Source organism: Conger conger, chromosome 13 (assembly GCF_963514075.1).
Source record: "Conger conger chromosome 13, fConCon1.1, whole genome shotgun sequence".
Classification (NCBI taxonomy): Eukaryota; Metazoa; Chordata; class Actinopteri; order Anguilliformes; family Congridae; genus Conger; species Conger conger.
This window is the reverse complement of record NC_083772.1, coordinates 14,575,423-14,587,820: the sequence shown is the minus strand read 5'-3', so window position 1 is coordinate 14,587,820 and position 12,398 is coordinate 14,575,423. Positions and strand designations below refer to the sequence as shown.

The 12,398-nt window shown below is 48.4% G+C and overlaps 1 protein-coding gene across 3 annotated transcripts; it reads left to right on the top strand.

Annotated features, from left to right (window-relative positions):
• The first annotated feature begins 802 nt into the window (after positions 1-802).
• Positions 803-12,291, top strand: LOC133107819 (heterogeneous nuclear ribonucleoprotein L-like). Of its 3 annotated transcripts, XM_061217020.1 has the most exons (14): positions 803-956; positions 2,014-2,132; positions 2,590-2,827; positions 3,011-3,096; positions 3,427-3,523; positions 3,645-3,717; positions 8,882-8,917; positions 9,499-9,567; positions 9,823-10,112; positions 10,196-10,317; positions 10,705-10,906; positions 11,001-11,058; positions 11,497-11,604; positions 11,877-12,291. In XM_061217020.1, exons 1-14 carry the CDS (start codon positions 873-875, stop codon positions 11,933-11,935), a joined length of 1,641 nt encoding a protein of 546 aa, XP_061073004.1. In that variant the 5' UTR covers positions 803-872; the 3' UTR covers positions 11,936-12,291. The 3 variants fall into 3 exon arrangements, with proteins under 3 accessions (XP_061073004.1, XP_061073005.1, XP_061073006.1); XM_061217021.1 differs by lacking the exon at positions 8,882-8,917; XM_061217022.1 differs by lacking the exons at positions 8,882-8,917; positions 9,499-9,567.
• The last annotated feature ends 107 nt before the right edge of the window (positions 12,292-12,398 follow it).

Below are 12,398 nucleotides of genomic sequence, written 5' to 3'. Positions count from 1 at the left end.
TTAATTTAGATGTAAACAATGGTAGGCCTACGTTCTGTGAGAAATATATTGATAGCCTACTATGGGACATGATTTCTTCCGATGTTATTTAGTAAGCTATTGCATTGTACTAGTTGGCTCCAAAATTAATGGATTGTAGGCTCAGGACAAATGCTAATCAAATGCCTTGGACTCTTGGAGTAGTGCTGAAGCACTCGATACTTTTCGGTCGAAGAACGGTCCATTCAACCCGCCCCCTTTTGCTGGAATACAATAGACTGTGGATACACATTTCTATAAAAAAATAAAAATAATAACCGGACTGCTGGAGCCAGGTACGCATGAATACAAACGCAACTAACAGCCTAAAGCAATTGTTACAGTCTATAATGCCCTTTAAACTAGTTTACAATTGAAACGTTACATTCATATTTTAGCTAGCTACGTGGCTTCCATTGTTAATATTATGCATACGTCTATAAAATTAATTACTGGGACAATAAATACAAAAGATGCAATGCTTAAAACTTACTAATCTACAAGGCCTATATTGGTAGAAAATATTTCAATATTAGGCACTTGAGTTAGATGGCAATGTCCGGCGATAACATCCAATTGTTGCGGTTCGTGGGCGTTGCTGCCCAGAGTGCTGCATCATTCATTTGACAAGGTTCAAAACTGAAAAAAACTCTTAACCAATCCTGGGCGTTTGATAGTTGTTTCGATTTGCGATTGGTTTAGATATTACGTTGTTTTAAGATTGACGAGTCACTAACCAATCGAATCGCACTAAGGGACTCAGCAGGTCACATCGCGAGTACTTTATTTTTCTTTCGCTTTCCGTCCATCTCATTTCACCGTCTTCTCGACAGAGGGATTTTAACTGGGACAACATGGCTGCACAAACGGCTCGTTATTATACCGATGGCGGAAGGGCAACGAAGCGACAGAAAACCGAAAATAACGACGGAACCACGGTAAACAATAGTTTTTCTATAACATTAGACGATTTATTCAAGCCACAACGAACAATATTAACAACAGTTTTTTTCGTGAGTGAGAGCGATGCCAGCTCACTAGCTTGGCTAATGCTAACCGCTACGTTAGCAACAATTCCATATGTGACCTTTGGCGAATGACTGGCTCATTTCTGTACGAGTAAATTCAGCAAAGTTTGCTTAGACATTTTAATTTAAAAATGCCGTTTCTGCTTTGCTGCTCTTAACATGCCAGAAAATTGCGATTCAATGGTAAACACGCTGACTTGGCTAACGTTAATATTAGCTAGTTGCTATCTAACAGGCCAACATGGGTGCGTTGAATGAATGGCGGGGAGAAGAGGCCTAGTTGCTAACCCGCGGGTGTCTTTGTTAACGTTAGACCTACGCGACTTTTATAGTAGCATTTGCTAGCTGTATCAACAACCGTTTTTTTACGTTTGCGTAATTATTTACGCCAACTAGCTCTGTTCGCTTTGCTAACGTTTGGGTGTCTCGTGGAAAGTATCTAAACTCGATTAACGTTAGTGCTCGAGCAATGGTGTGCTTTGTTGCTTGCGGCAAACGTAGATGGCCACGTACTAGCCCTAGCTCACGTTATGTTGCCAAATCTGCCGAGCTCATTGTTAATGTAATATAACTAGTTAGCTAGGGTAGCTAAAATAAAATGGCTTGCTAACGTCAGCTAAACATTCGTAACGTTAATGCTCAACTTATCTGGCTACCATGAACATTAACCGTGTAAGTTAGCTAGCTAACGATAGCCAACCTGGTTTGCAACGAGGCCTGGCTATTACGTAGCGAACATCGTTGGCAGCGGGTGGGTGTCATGATGTAACGTTAACTCGAATTACCGGTCTTTTATTTGTTTAAACGCACGTCGTTTCTGCTTGAATCGGGGGACCCATTTTCCTTGTGATGCTTCAGGGAACGTTATTATATCAAGTTAATGCGTGAAATCATCCATTTTATTCCCATTAGACCAGGTGGGTAGCTAACATTAGCTAACTGTGTGCATCGACCTTTGTCTGGACAGGAGGGCTACGAAGACCCCCACAAAACCCTCCCCTCGCCGGTTGTGCATGTGAGGGGACTAGTGGATGGCGTTATGGAGGCGGACCTGGTGGAGGCCTTGCAAGAGTTTGGACCCATCAGGTATTGTGCGAGTCTGCTCTCCTGCTTTTGTGTCGGGATTGAATTAACGTCGTTCAAAAACAAATCTCAACGTGCTCTGTGACGCTGATCTCCAGAGGCCTGTCCTGGTAAAAGAGCATGATGCATACTGGACATACATGTGATTTGGCATTTTCAACTGGTGCTTTATAAACTGGGCACATTGCTTTTCAAACTGATTTAGACCATCCGTTGAGCTTTCTCTGCATGGCAATGACAGGTTAACAAGTTGCTAAACCCTCTGAATAATTAACATTTCTTCAAATAAAAAATCACATCAGTATTGAAATGTAAAGGGTATCATTTTGAGATTCTATACCAAAGGGACATGAACTTGTTCATATGTACTGGAGGAACGATTACACTGAACCGTGTGGCTAGCAGTAACGTGTAGGCCGGTAGCTTTGTATGCGACTAAAGGTGCTCCCCTCCCCTTCAGCTACGTCGTGGTGATGCCCAAGAAGCGGCAGGCTCTGGTGGAGTACGAGGACATGAACGGGTCCTGCAACGCGGTCAACTACGCATCCGACAACCAGATCTACATCGCCGGCCACCCCGCGTTCGTCAACTACTCCACCAGCCAGAAGATCTCCCGCCCCGGGGACCCTGACGACTCCCGCAGTGTCAACAACGTCCTGCTCCTCACCATCATGAACCCCATCTACCCCATCACCACGGTAACGCCCTCGCTGCCCTTCCCGCTCGAGCCTCGAGTGCTTTAGATTAGCAGCACTTTTGTTTTCATTGTTTTTACACAACTTGCGCTCTCTCTCTGGCATAAGTGGTATGCAGTGATGTTTGTTTGGTTGAATGAAGGCTGTGTGCCGGTTTTTCACGCTGTGAACTCACCCCGCCTGCAGGACGTGCTCTACACCATCTGCAACAACTGCGGCCCTGTCCAGAGGATCGTCATCTTCCGCAAGAATGGCGTGCAGGCCATGGTGGAATATCCTTTACTGCTGAAATTTCCCCCGCATATCAGTGTCGCACTTTCTGCTGTTTTGAGAAGATGTACTTTATAGAACCCCCCTTGAGGTGATTTGTCCTATTTGAATCCTCCTAGTTACTTAGAAGCAGTTCGCAGCCACTGTGCATTGCCTATGTGGGCTTAAGGGCCTTGCTCCATGGCCCAATAGCTGTGCAGATCATCTTGTGGCTACGCCAACCTTCCAGGTCCCACTTATGTTCCTTAGCCACTAGGCTACAGGGTGCCCTTATAGCCGAGTTGAGCGTTTTGTTGAGAAATCGAGCAGGTTTTTCCCTTAACCTGCCGCACGTTCGACTCGGTGCAGAGTGCCCAGAGAGCCAAGGCCTCCCTCAACGGGGCTGACATCTACTCGGGATGCTGCACGCTGAAAATCGAGTACGCCAAGGTGAGATCCTTCAGTTAGCCTGAAGGTGCCTTCAGTGCACGGCCCAGGCTTCCTTTCTCTGAAATTCTAAAATGGTGGACGGGTGGTAATGAAGAGCCCATTGCATTTCCTCTCCCTGCAGCCCACGCGCCTCAACGTGTTCAAGAACGACCAGGACACCTGGGACTACACCAACCCCAACCTAGGCACCCAAGGTAACCACGGTAGCCTCCCCGCCCGCTCTCGACTCTACTCAGCACCCTTACTGCCACTGTGGGGGGGAGAGGGTGGGGGGAGGGGGGCCGACCTTCAGGGGTAATGCCACCGAGTCCAGAGGCTGCAGGGAGGCCTGGGGGGGGGGGGTTGGTGTATGAGGAGGTAGGGGATCTCTGTGGGATCTGAGTCAACCGTCTTGGTGGCATTATGTCTGTGAAGCGTCGCTGGGTTTGGGGCTCCTGTCCTGTCTAATGGCACACTGCAGCTCTCTCCGCTCACACACGGCAGGGGTGCGAGGAGCAACCGCAGGGCAGCGGTCCTGTTTTCACCCAGACGTGCGCCCGTTTTCACCACCCCCCCCCCACCCATGTACGCAGTTCCATCACTTGGACTGCTACTCACTGCAGTCATTTTGTTTAGTGCTTTTTTTTTTTTTTCCTCCCTCCCCCCTTCCCTCTTTTTTTTTTTTTTTCTTCTCTGGGTCTGGTGGCAAAACCAGTCTGTTGCGATTGTGCATTCTGGTCTTAAGCACCAGCGTCAGTGCACAGCATTCTTTGAGCACCTGTGCATTAACCCTTTGAAGAGGAGGATGTTTTCCCCAAAATTCGTAGTCAGTTTTCTAGAACTGCATTGTGCAATTGAAACTTTCCCAGAAGTGATTATCATCATTCAAACGATCAGTTAAGAACATTCAGATCACCTCAAGGGTTAAGGTTGTGAATTGGCAGTCGCTGCTTACTTCCTGTGAAGTAACCTGTCCTGCCGGTATAAGCTCATTGTTTCTCTGGGACAATGCAGTGATTGTGAACTGATTGCCATATTTACACGCTCTTCGCTGGCTCTGTACTCTTGAGTAGACAGGCCAGGTATGTGAGGGAGGGACTGTTGGAAGGGTCTATAATGGCCCTATATTTGTGCGTTATAAGTTCAAAACTTCCATTCAGTTTGTTGGCTGCTTACAGGGGAAACATCCTTGCAGCAAAGTGCACAAATACGAGTTGAAAGGTTTTGGTGCCATCATTCCCACATTCCTACTATCCCAAACCCTGAAGAAAAAGCTGCGTTTATTTTGGTCGGTGTGTGCTTTGGTGCGGTTTCATATCCTGTCGTGCCGAGTTGACCGTCCTCCGAAGTCCAATTTGGTATAGCACGGGGCCGCCCAACACATGTTCCTGGAGATCTACAGTCCTGCTCACTCTCAACCTGAACCAAGCACACCCGAGTCTACAGGCAGATCCCATCGATCTGCTAGTTTGCTGAATCGGGTGTGTTGAATTTCGGTTGAAATGAAGACATACTGGTCTTCAGGAACAGCGGTTGACTGACCTACTATACTATTTATCTCCTTAGACTGGTGATATCACTGTAGGTTGTGAAATCCCTTGAACCTTTTCTGTAAACTTAAAAATGTTTTCCCTAACTCCTATTGTGGATGATGGGAGTTAAAATGGTAGCATTTCACATATAGGAATGCTGTTGAGTTGAGAGGATTTCCTCAGTGATCTGCTTTGAAACGCCAATTGAGCACTCCCTGGGGCCGGAATACCTGTCTGCTAGCATTACCTGATGCTGCTCCTATTGACAAACAGGGATGTTTTTGGTGCTTGTACCCGGTGTCTGCCCTGCCCTTTTTATTGGCGAGGTCAGCCGTGATCGCTGCTCTGCCATTGGCCAGTTGCTCCTCTCGCCCTTGCCGCGCACATATATACAGGCCAAAGCACTGAACCTACAGCTGAACACCTGTCCACTCCAGCCCAACCCGTCGCTCGGTAACAGCGGAACACTGGGGGAAACAAACATTCCATATTTGCACCGGGAGGCACACTGCTGCAATCAACACCACCCCAACACCAACTCCACCTCCACCACCACCACCACCGTCACCGCTTCTACGAGGATGGCGTTTTTGCGCGTTTCCTTTATCAAACGACAAGGAGTCGTCCCGAGACACAAGGGGAGGGATAGACACCAGCAAGACCACAAGAGCAAACACTACCATCCTCCTCATTGCAGAGACACATGCACCTTTTTCTGACAAACAGATATTCCTACTTCCTCCTACTGCAACAGACCCTCGGACAAGCTACAAAGCCTTCCTCTCTCATCTGACACCACACATTTTGCTGGGGGCAGGGGTTTGTTGTACCCGTGGTGCTAAGCTATGCTTTCACTGCCATTCACTTTTGGAAAGGCCCAAACGGGATTTGACTGATTCACACGAAAGTCTCTGAAACTCCCCCCTTTAAATCAACAAACGAATAAAACATTTGCACCCACAAGCCGTCACCTTTTTGCCACCAGAGGATCTTTTGACTGACACCAGTCCTGAGAAGGGGAGACAAATCGAGACACGACACGCAAAAGCGGCAGAGCTGTGAGGGAGGCAGCCAGGAGCTGCTCAATACCAGTGACACAAGACACAGCGCTCCTCCTGACTGCACACACCAGAGCCACCCAGCTTTCCCTCCGTCACAACCCTCCTGCTGTCTCACCGTGCGCGTCAGAAACACGCCAACACATTACCCAGAATCCACCACTGCCCCGCCCCCGCCCCCCCCCCTCCCGTTCCGGAGGTTTTCACAGACGCCGCGCCACATTCCGCCACGGGGGGGTACAGACAGAGACACGCGTGGCCAGTCACACGGGAAGGAGCGCCACAAGTTTAAAAAAAACCAAAAACAAAAGCAAACTAACGGGGACGGTGATGAGGAAATCACTGCTGCAGACATGCCAACAAGCATACGCACAGACAGACAGACAGAGGCAGACAAACAGACTCCACTCTTTTCCAAAGCTCTGCCTTACTTCATGGAATCAGGTGTTATTTTTCCTTTTTTTTTTTGGTTTGTTTTGTTTCCCTCTCTCCCTCCCTCCTTCCTTCACCCGCCCGTGTAACTTCCCTCCTTCCCTGCCTTTACCCCTTTCCTGCCTTTCCAAAAAATTTGGATTTTTTTTTCTTTTTTTCTGAATACAACTTGTGTGCTTTTGAGAAGTCTTGACGCCTGTGTAACGCCTCCCATGTGATGCAGGTTTGGCATTGTGTGTCTGTTGAGGACATCGGTCTTTCTCAAACGGTGCAAAATGTCTGCTTTGCGGTGGACGGCACGGTAAGCGGATATTTCTGTTCAAACAAACTCCTACCTACCTACCTACCTACCGACCGACCGACCAACTGCCACGGCAAACAAACAAACAAACAAAACTGGCTTCTCCACATCCTGAAGAACCAAAAGTGTGCTTTATCTGATAAGTGGAGGAGGATGGAGAGAATCTGGAAAGAATGAAATGAAAGTGGAAAGGAGGGGGCGTGGTTCCAAAGTGCCCTCCCAGAAGCACTTGCTGCTACCTGCAACCTCTGCCCCCTTAAGTGTGCTGTAAGTAACCTCGTTCTGTTGCGCCTTGGAAAATCAACTTTCCTATTAAATGATTTTAAAAAAGAAAAAAAAAGAAATGTATATTCAAATGTTTGATTTATTTAAAAAAAAAATTGTGACTGAATACTCTAAATGTCAGCTTGTCTGTTGTGGGAGTCTTTCAGAACTGGTTACCTTGCCTTGGATTGACACAGGCTCTGTCCTGAATCGATGGGTCCTTGGGCCTTTTCTGCATGTGTAGGTTCAGTATTCATTAGAACGGAACCAGGCTGAAAGACTCATCTGTGGGCACATTTTCCTCTGGCCCAGTCACTGAAGCAAATAAATACTCAAATACCTTTCTGCTCCACCAGGGGGTGTCTTTTTCCTTTTTTATATTTTAAATTCTCTATGCTGCTAGCTTCATACTGCAGATATTTGGGCAGAGGCGACCTGCTTTTCTAGCATCTATGACTTTAGTCAGTTTGCCTGTGTCTTCTTGGTGTGCTTTATTTAAATGTCATTTCATGTCAACTAGCTTTCTCTCCCAGACCCTCTTACAAGACTGTTCCTTAGTGTCTCAGTGTGAAACATTGGAAGCTGGATTTTGCATATGTGGATGTGCATTGCTAATTTAATAGCTCTCTGCACTCCACTTTGATATTAACGAAGCCTTGTAAAAGCTGTGTCTGGTAGGTGAGCCGTGAATGTGAATACTCCTGTGGAGCTTCTCGTGCGGATGCTTCTCGTGCGGATAGAGAATACTGCCTGCCTGTCTGAATGAATGCTGTAAGGCTGAGTATCTGCTGGAGGGCGGGTATATGGTTAGACGAGAGCCCTTTCTGAGGAGGAATGGAAGAGGGTCACCGCTGTGCTACAGAAACGTCCTGTGACCAACCGGCTTGGTACCTGCCGTTGCCATGGCGGACAGTCTGTCCTGTCTTGCGCTAATGTTTTCTTTGCTTAAATTTTCTCTGCTCAATTAATTTTAAATTCTTTTTGCTCTTGTGATATGATTCTTTACTTGGCTTCAGTTAAGAGCTAACAACAAAAACTTGCCTTAAGATGTGCCTCAGACCTATTTGAGGCCTTATTATCCTCCTGCGATGTCTTCTATAAGTAACGCTGGTTATTAGTACTCTGTTTTAGATGTAGCAGGCATTTGTATCCAGGGCTTTTGGGTTATATAGCCCATGTGTAAGCCTGTACATTTACTGGAGCAGCTCTGGTTTAAGTGCCTTGCTGGAGGGTGCAGTTGCAGCCCCCCGGTTTGGCATCAAGCCGGCAGCTGTTCAGTGAAGAGCACGGGCAGTCTGTGCGTCATTTAAGCTTGCTGAAGAAATCGAGGCGAGCAGCCATTTTGAATTAGTCCAGGCCAACATGGTACAAGGTGCACTTACATTTGCTCTGAAAGGAGTTTGTTAGGTCACCGCATATAAATCGATGGGTAAATCTGTGATTCCCCACAGCACTTATCTTCACCAAATCATTTTAGCCCTTGGTGAAGATGCGGTGGGTCTGTGCTTTTTCATCACGACCTACGTTCGGTAGCCTTTCCAACCGCTTGGCTGTGTGTGTGCGGAAGAATGTATATACGTACAGAGTTTTTAAACTAATGTGATTTTTAATGCAAGATGCTTAAACTTTAGTCGACCAGTTTCTTTGCGCCGAAGTAAGCGAAAACCAGGTATGCCAGTGTAACCGTACGAGATTGTTCTGGAATAAATCGTAGCCCGTTGCCTGTGCTGAAGCTGGCTCGAGGCCCTGTTGCTATTGCGTTTGACGTGTGTATATATATGTACCTGTACAGATGCAGAAGGAGATGGAAATTGGAGCAATGCACAAGGTGTGTGTCTTATTGGTGTTCTACTCCCCCCTTCCCCCTTGTGCCAAAATGAACTCAGGACTTGGGAGATGAGGTTAAAATGGCCGCTATTTCTGCAGGCATCTGCCCCCCCCTGCTCATTCAGTCCTCGCCTAGTCCATCCCAACCTCATGTCTCTTGCTGTCAACATGTAATGTTGGTGGCTAGGGCCACTTTTGGGTACATGGAGCTTTGGGTACTTTGTGTGAGTGGGGTAGTGTCAAAAAAAAATGTTAAATTTAAGTTGGGGCATCTTTGAACGTCCTTTTTGTTTTTTGTTTTTTTGTTTTGTTTCCCCCCCCCCCCCCTCCCCCACACATGAGTTTTTTTTTTCTAGATGTGACTTGACTTGCAAACTTGGATGTGCCTGCAGTCTCCTGTTCTGTGTGCTCTCTCGTCCTTGCATTGCTCTCTCGCTCACGCCGAGGCATTGAGTGAATGTTGACTGCTGTTGCACTCGTTCTCCTGTCGCCTGTCGGCTGCTGACCTGTCGCTCTCTCTCTCTCCTCTTCCTGTCCTCTTCCTCCCTCCCTCCCTCCCTCCCCCCCTCTCTCGCCTCTCAGATCTGAATGCCAACCCCAACAAGCGGCAACGGCAGCCTGCCCTGCTGGGAGACCACCCTCCCGAGTATGGTAAGGCTCTCGGGGGACCCAGCCCTTTCACGCAGGGACCCCACAGTTGTACACTTTCCTAAATTCCACTGTCCGCTCCCTAGGAGCTGGAGTGACACGTGCAGGTTGCTACAGTGGCAGCAGGGTAGTGCTGTGTACCTATCTCTCAAACTCTTATGGCTGAGAATTTTGGTTCAGCTTTTTACGTGCCTGTGTCCTCTTACCCCCCCCCTCCCTCCCCTTCTCTCCTTTTCCGTCTCCTCTTCCTTCCTCCAGCTGGCCCACAAGGAGGCTACCATGGTCCCTACGATGAGAGCTACGGCCCTCCCCCACCCCCTCACTATGAGGGGCGTCGCATGGGCCCCCCAATGGGCGGCCCCCGTCGCGGGGCCCACAACCAGCGCTACGGGGCCCCGCAGTACGGGCACCCCCCTCCCCCACCCCCGCCCGGCGAGTACAGCCCCCACGCAGACTCCCCCGTGCTCATGGTCTACGGCCTGGAGCCCGCCAAGATGAACGCCGACAAGGTCTTCAACGTCTTCTGTCTCTACGGCAACGTGGAGCGGGTGAGTGGCTGAGTGAAACGCGCACAATCTGCGGTCAGGTGAAGAGCGCGGCGGGTTAACTTCCCGGTCTCTTCCTGCTTCAGGTGAAGTTCATGAAGAGCAAGCCAGGAGCAGCCATGGTGGAGATGGGGGACTGCTACGCTGTGGACCGAGCCATCACCCACCTTAACAACAACTTCCTGTTCGGACAGAAGCTCAACGTCTGGTGAGTTTTTTCGCGCCTGCAGCTGGTCTCTGCTCTCCATCTTCTCGAGTCTGTCCGTACATACGTCATGATTCTGAAATGACCCTTTCCAACATAGTTTTAACACTTCTGAACCGTGTCATCACTGGTGGGCGGGGAAAACCAGTCCGCAGCAAATTGGAGTTGACTACATTACCAGCATGCTATCCAAACTCACTGGACATGCACAATGTTGATGTGAAAACCAATTTCTCAAATGCACCAAGCGATGATGAATGGGAGGGGGGGGGGGGATACAAACGCACTGAACCACGCTCCAGTTTGACGTCTGACCAGTAAAGTGAATGTGCGCACGATGTGAAGCTGGAAGGCTTGGTGGTGAAAAGGCCTGTCCCCTCTCTCCTGCAGTGTGTCGAAGCAGCAGGCCATCATGCCGGGCCAGTCGTACGAGCTGGAGGACGGCACCAGCAGCTTCAAGGACTTCCACGGCACCCGCAACAACCGCTTCACCTCCCCAGAGCAGGCGGCCAAGAACCGCATCCAGCACCCCAGCAACGTCCTGCACTTCTTCAACGCCCAGCCCGACGTCTCGGTGGAGATCTTCACGCAGGTGCGGGTCCTTCAGGAGGCTGGGGCGGGAAGCTATGTCCAGGCAAGGGAGTTTATTGTAGACTGTGCTGACATTGTTGCTGTTCTCCTTTCAGATCTGTGAGGATCTTGGGGTCAAGAGTCCCTCCAACATCAAACTATTCACAGGAAAGAGTAAGTACTGCTGGCCCATGGGCCCGATCCCCTTTATAGACCTTATTTTTTTTTTATTGACCACTTCTCACCTCTCAGGGGCTGATGTTACAAAGCATGGTTATAGGATATCGGCACCACGAGTCAAACCCAGAGCTGTTCTGCTACTTTGACTCAATTTTTCCATATTCCAATTTTGACTCGGTGCAGGCATCCCGCTAACTGTAGTCCTGCTTTGCGATGCGGCCCCCAGAGAGCTCTGAACAGTGACATCAGCAGTTCCCCGATTGCATTACCTTGCATTCGTTTAGCGGGTGTGCTGACTCCATTTGACCTGGCGGTGTGAGGTGTTCGCTCATGTTGGTGTGCGTGCGTTAGTGTCCCAGTGAAGGGGGTTGGGGGGAGAGTGTCAGTCCTGCCGATGTCTCTCTAAACTGGGCCGTTTGCTTGTGGCTGCAGGCGGGGGACCAGGGGAGCGCAGTTCGTCCGGCCTGTTGGAGTGGGAGTCCATCAACGACGCCATGGAGGCCCTGGGCATGATGAACCACTTCCAGATGAAGAACCCGAGTGAGTTCCAGCAACGTGCTTTTGCCACCGGCTACGTTAGGGATGTGTTTTTGGCAGGCCGTGGGGTGTAGAGTCTTTTGGGGCGACCCATACGCCCCTTATGTCAGGGGACTCATTGCGCTTTGCACACTGTGATCTCTTGCCTGTAACACTCCCTGCGTTCTCTGTCTCAGTAAAATGGGTGTGAAAATGCATACAGATCGTGGACTCCCATTAATTATTTACATTTTATTTCATGCTTGCTAATGCATTTATTTATTTATTTTCCTCAGATGGTCCATACCCATATACCCTCAAGTTGTGCTTCTCCACTGCGCAGCATGCAAACTGAGTACCCCGTGTCGTCGTGGAGATTGTTCCCTAGTAACCGTCATGGCTACAACGTTCTCCTCCCTCCGATATTACCAGCCCTGTGTCCATAAAGGCAGTGTGTGTGCGTCTGTGCAGCTTCGTTAAATTGTCCTTATTCATTAGTGTGTAGCTTTTGCAAGTTGGAAGAGAGTGACTGATACTGACAGAGGATGGATTGTTTTTAGAGAATAAAGGAAGCTTTTGTATCCATACATTTTTTTTGCTTTGAATTTTTTTTTTTTTTATGTGTTCCATATTTTGAAAATTTCTTCTGCAGAAGAACTTTTGTTCTGAAAGTAAATGTTCTGAAATAAAATGAAAAAAATGGAAATACAATTTCTTGTCTGTATAATTAAAAATGTCTGAATGCTTTTTGTCATATACCCCCCATTGTTAATCTTAATACAACATGCAACTGTTCTGAATTACAGTACTTGATGACA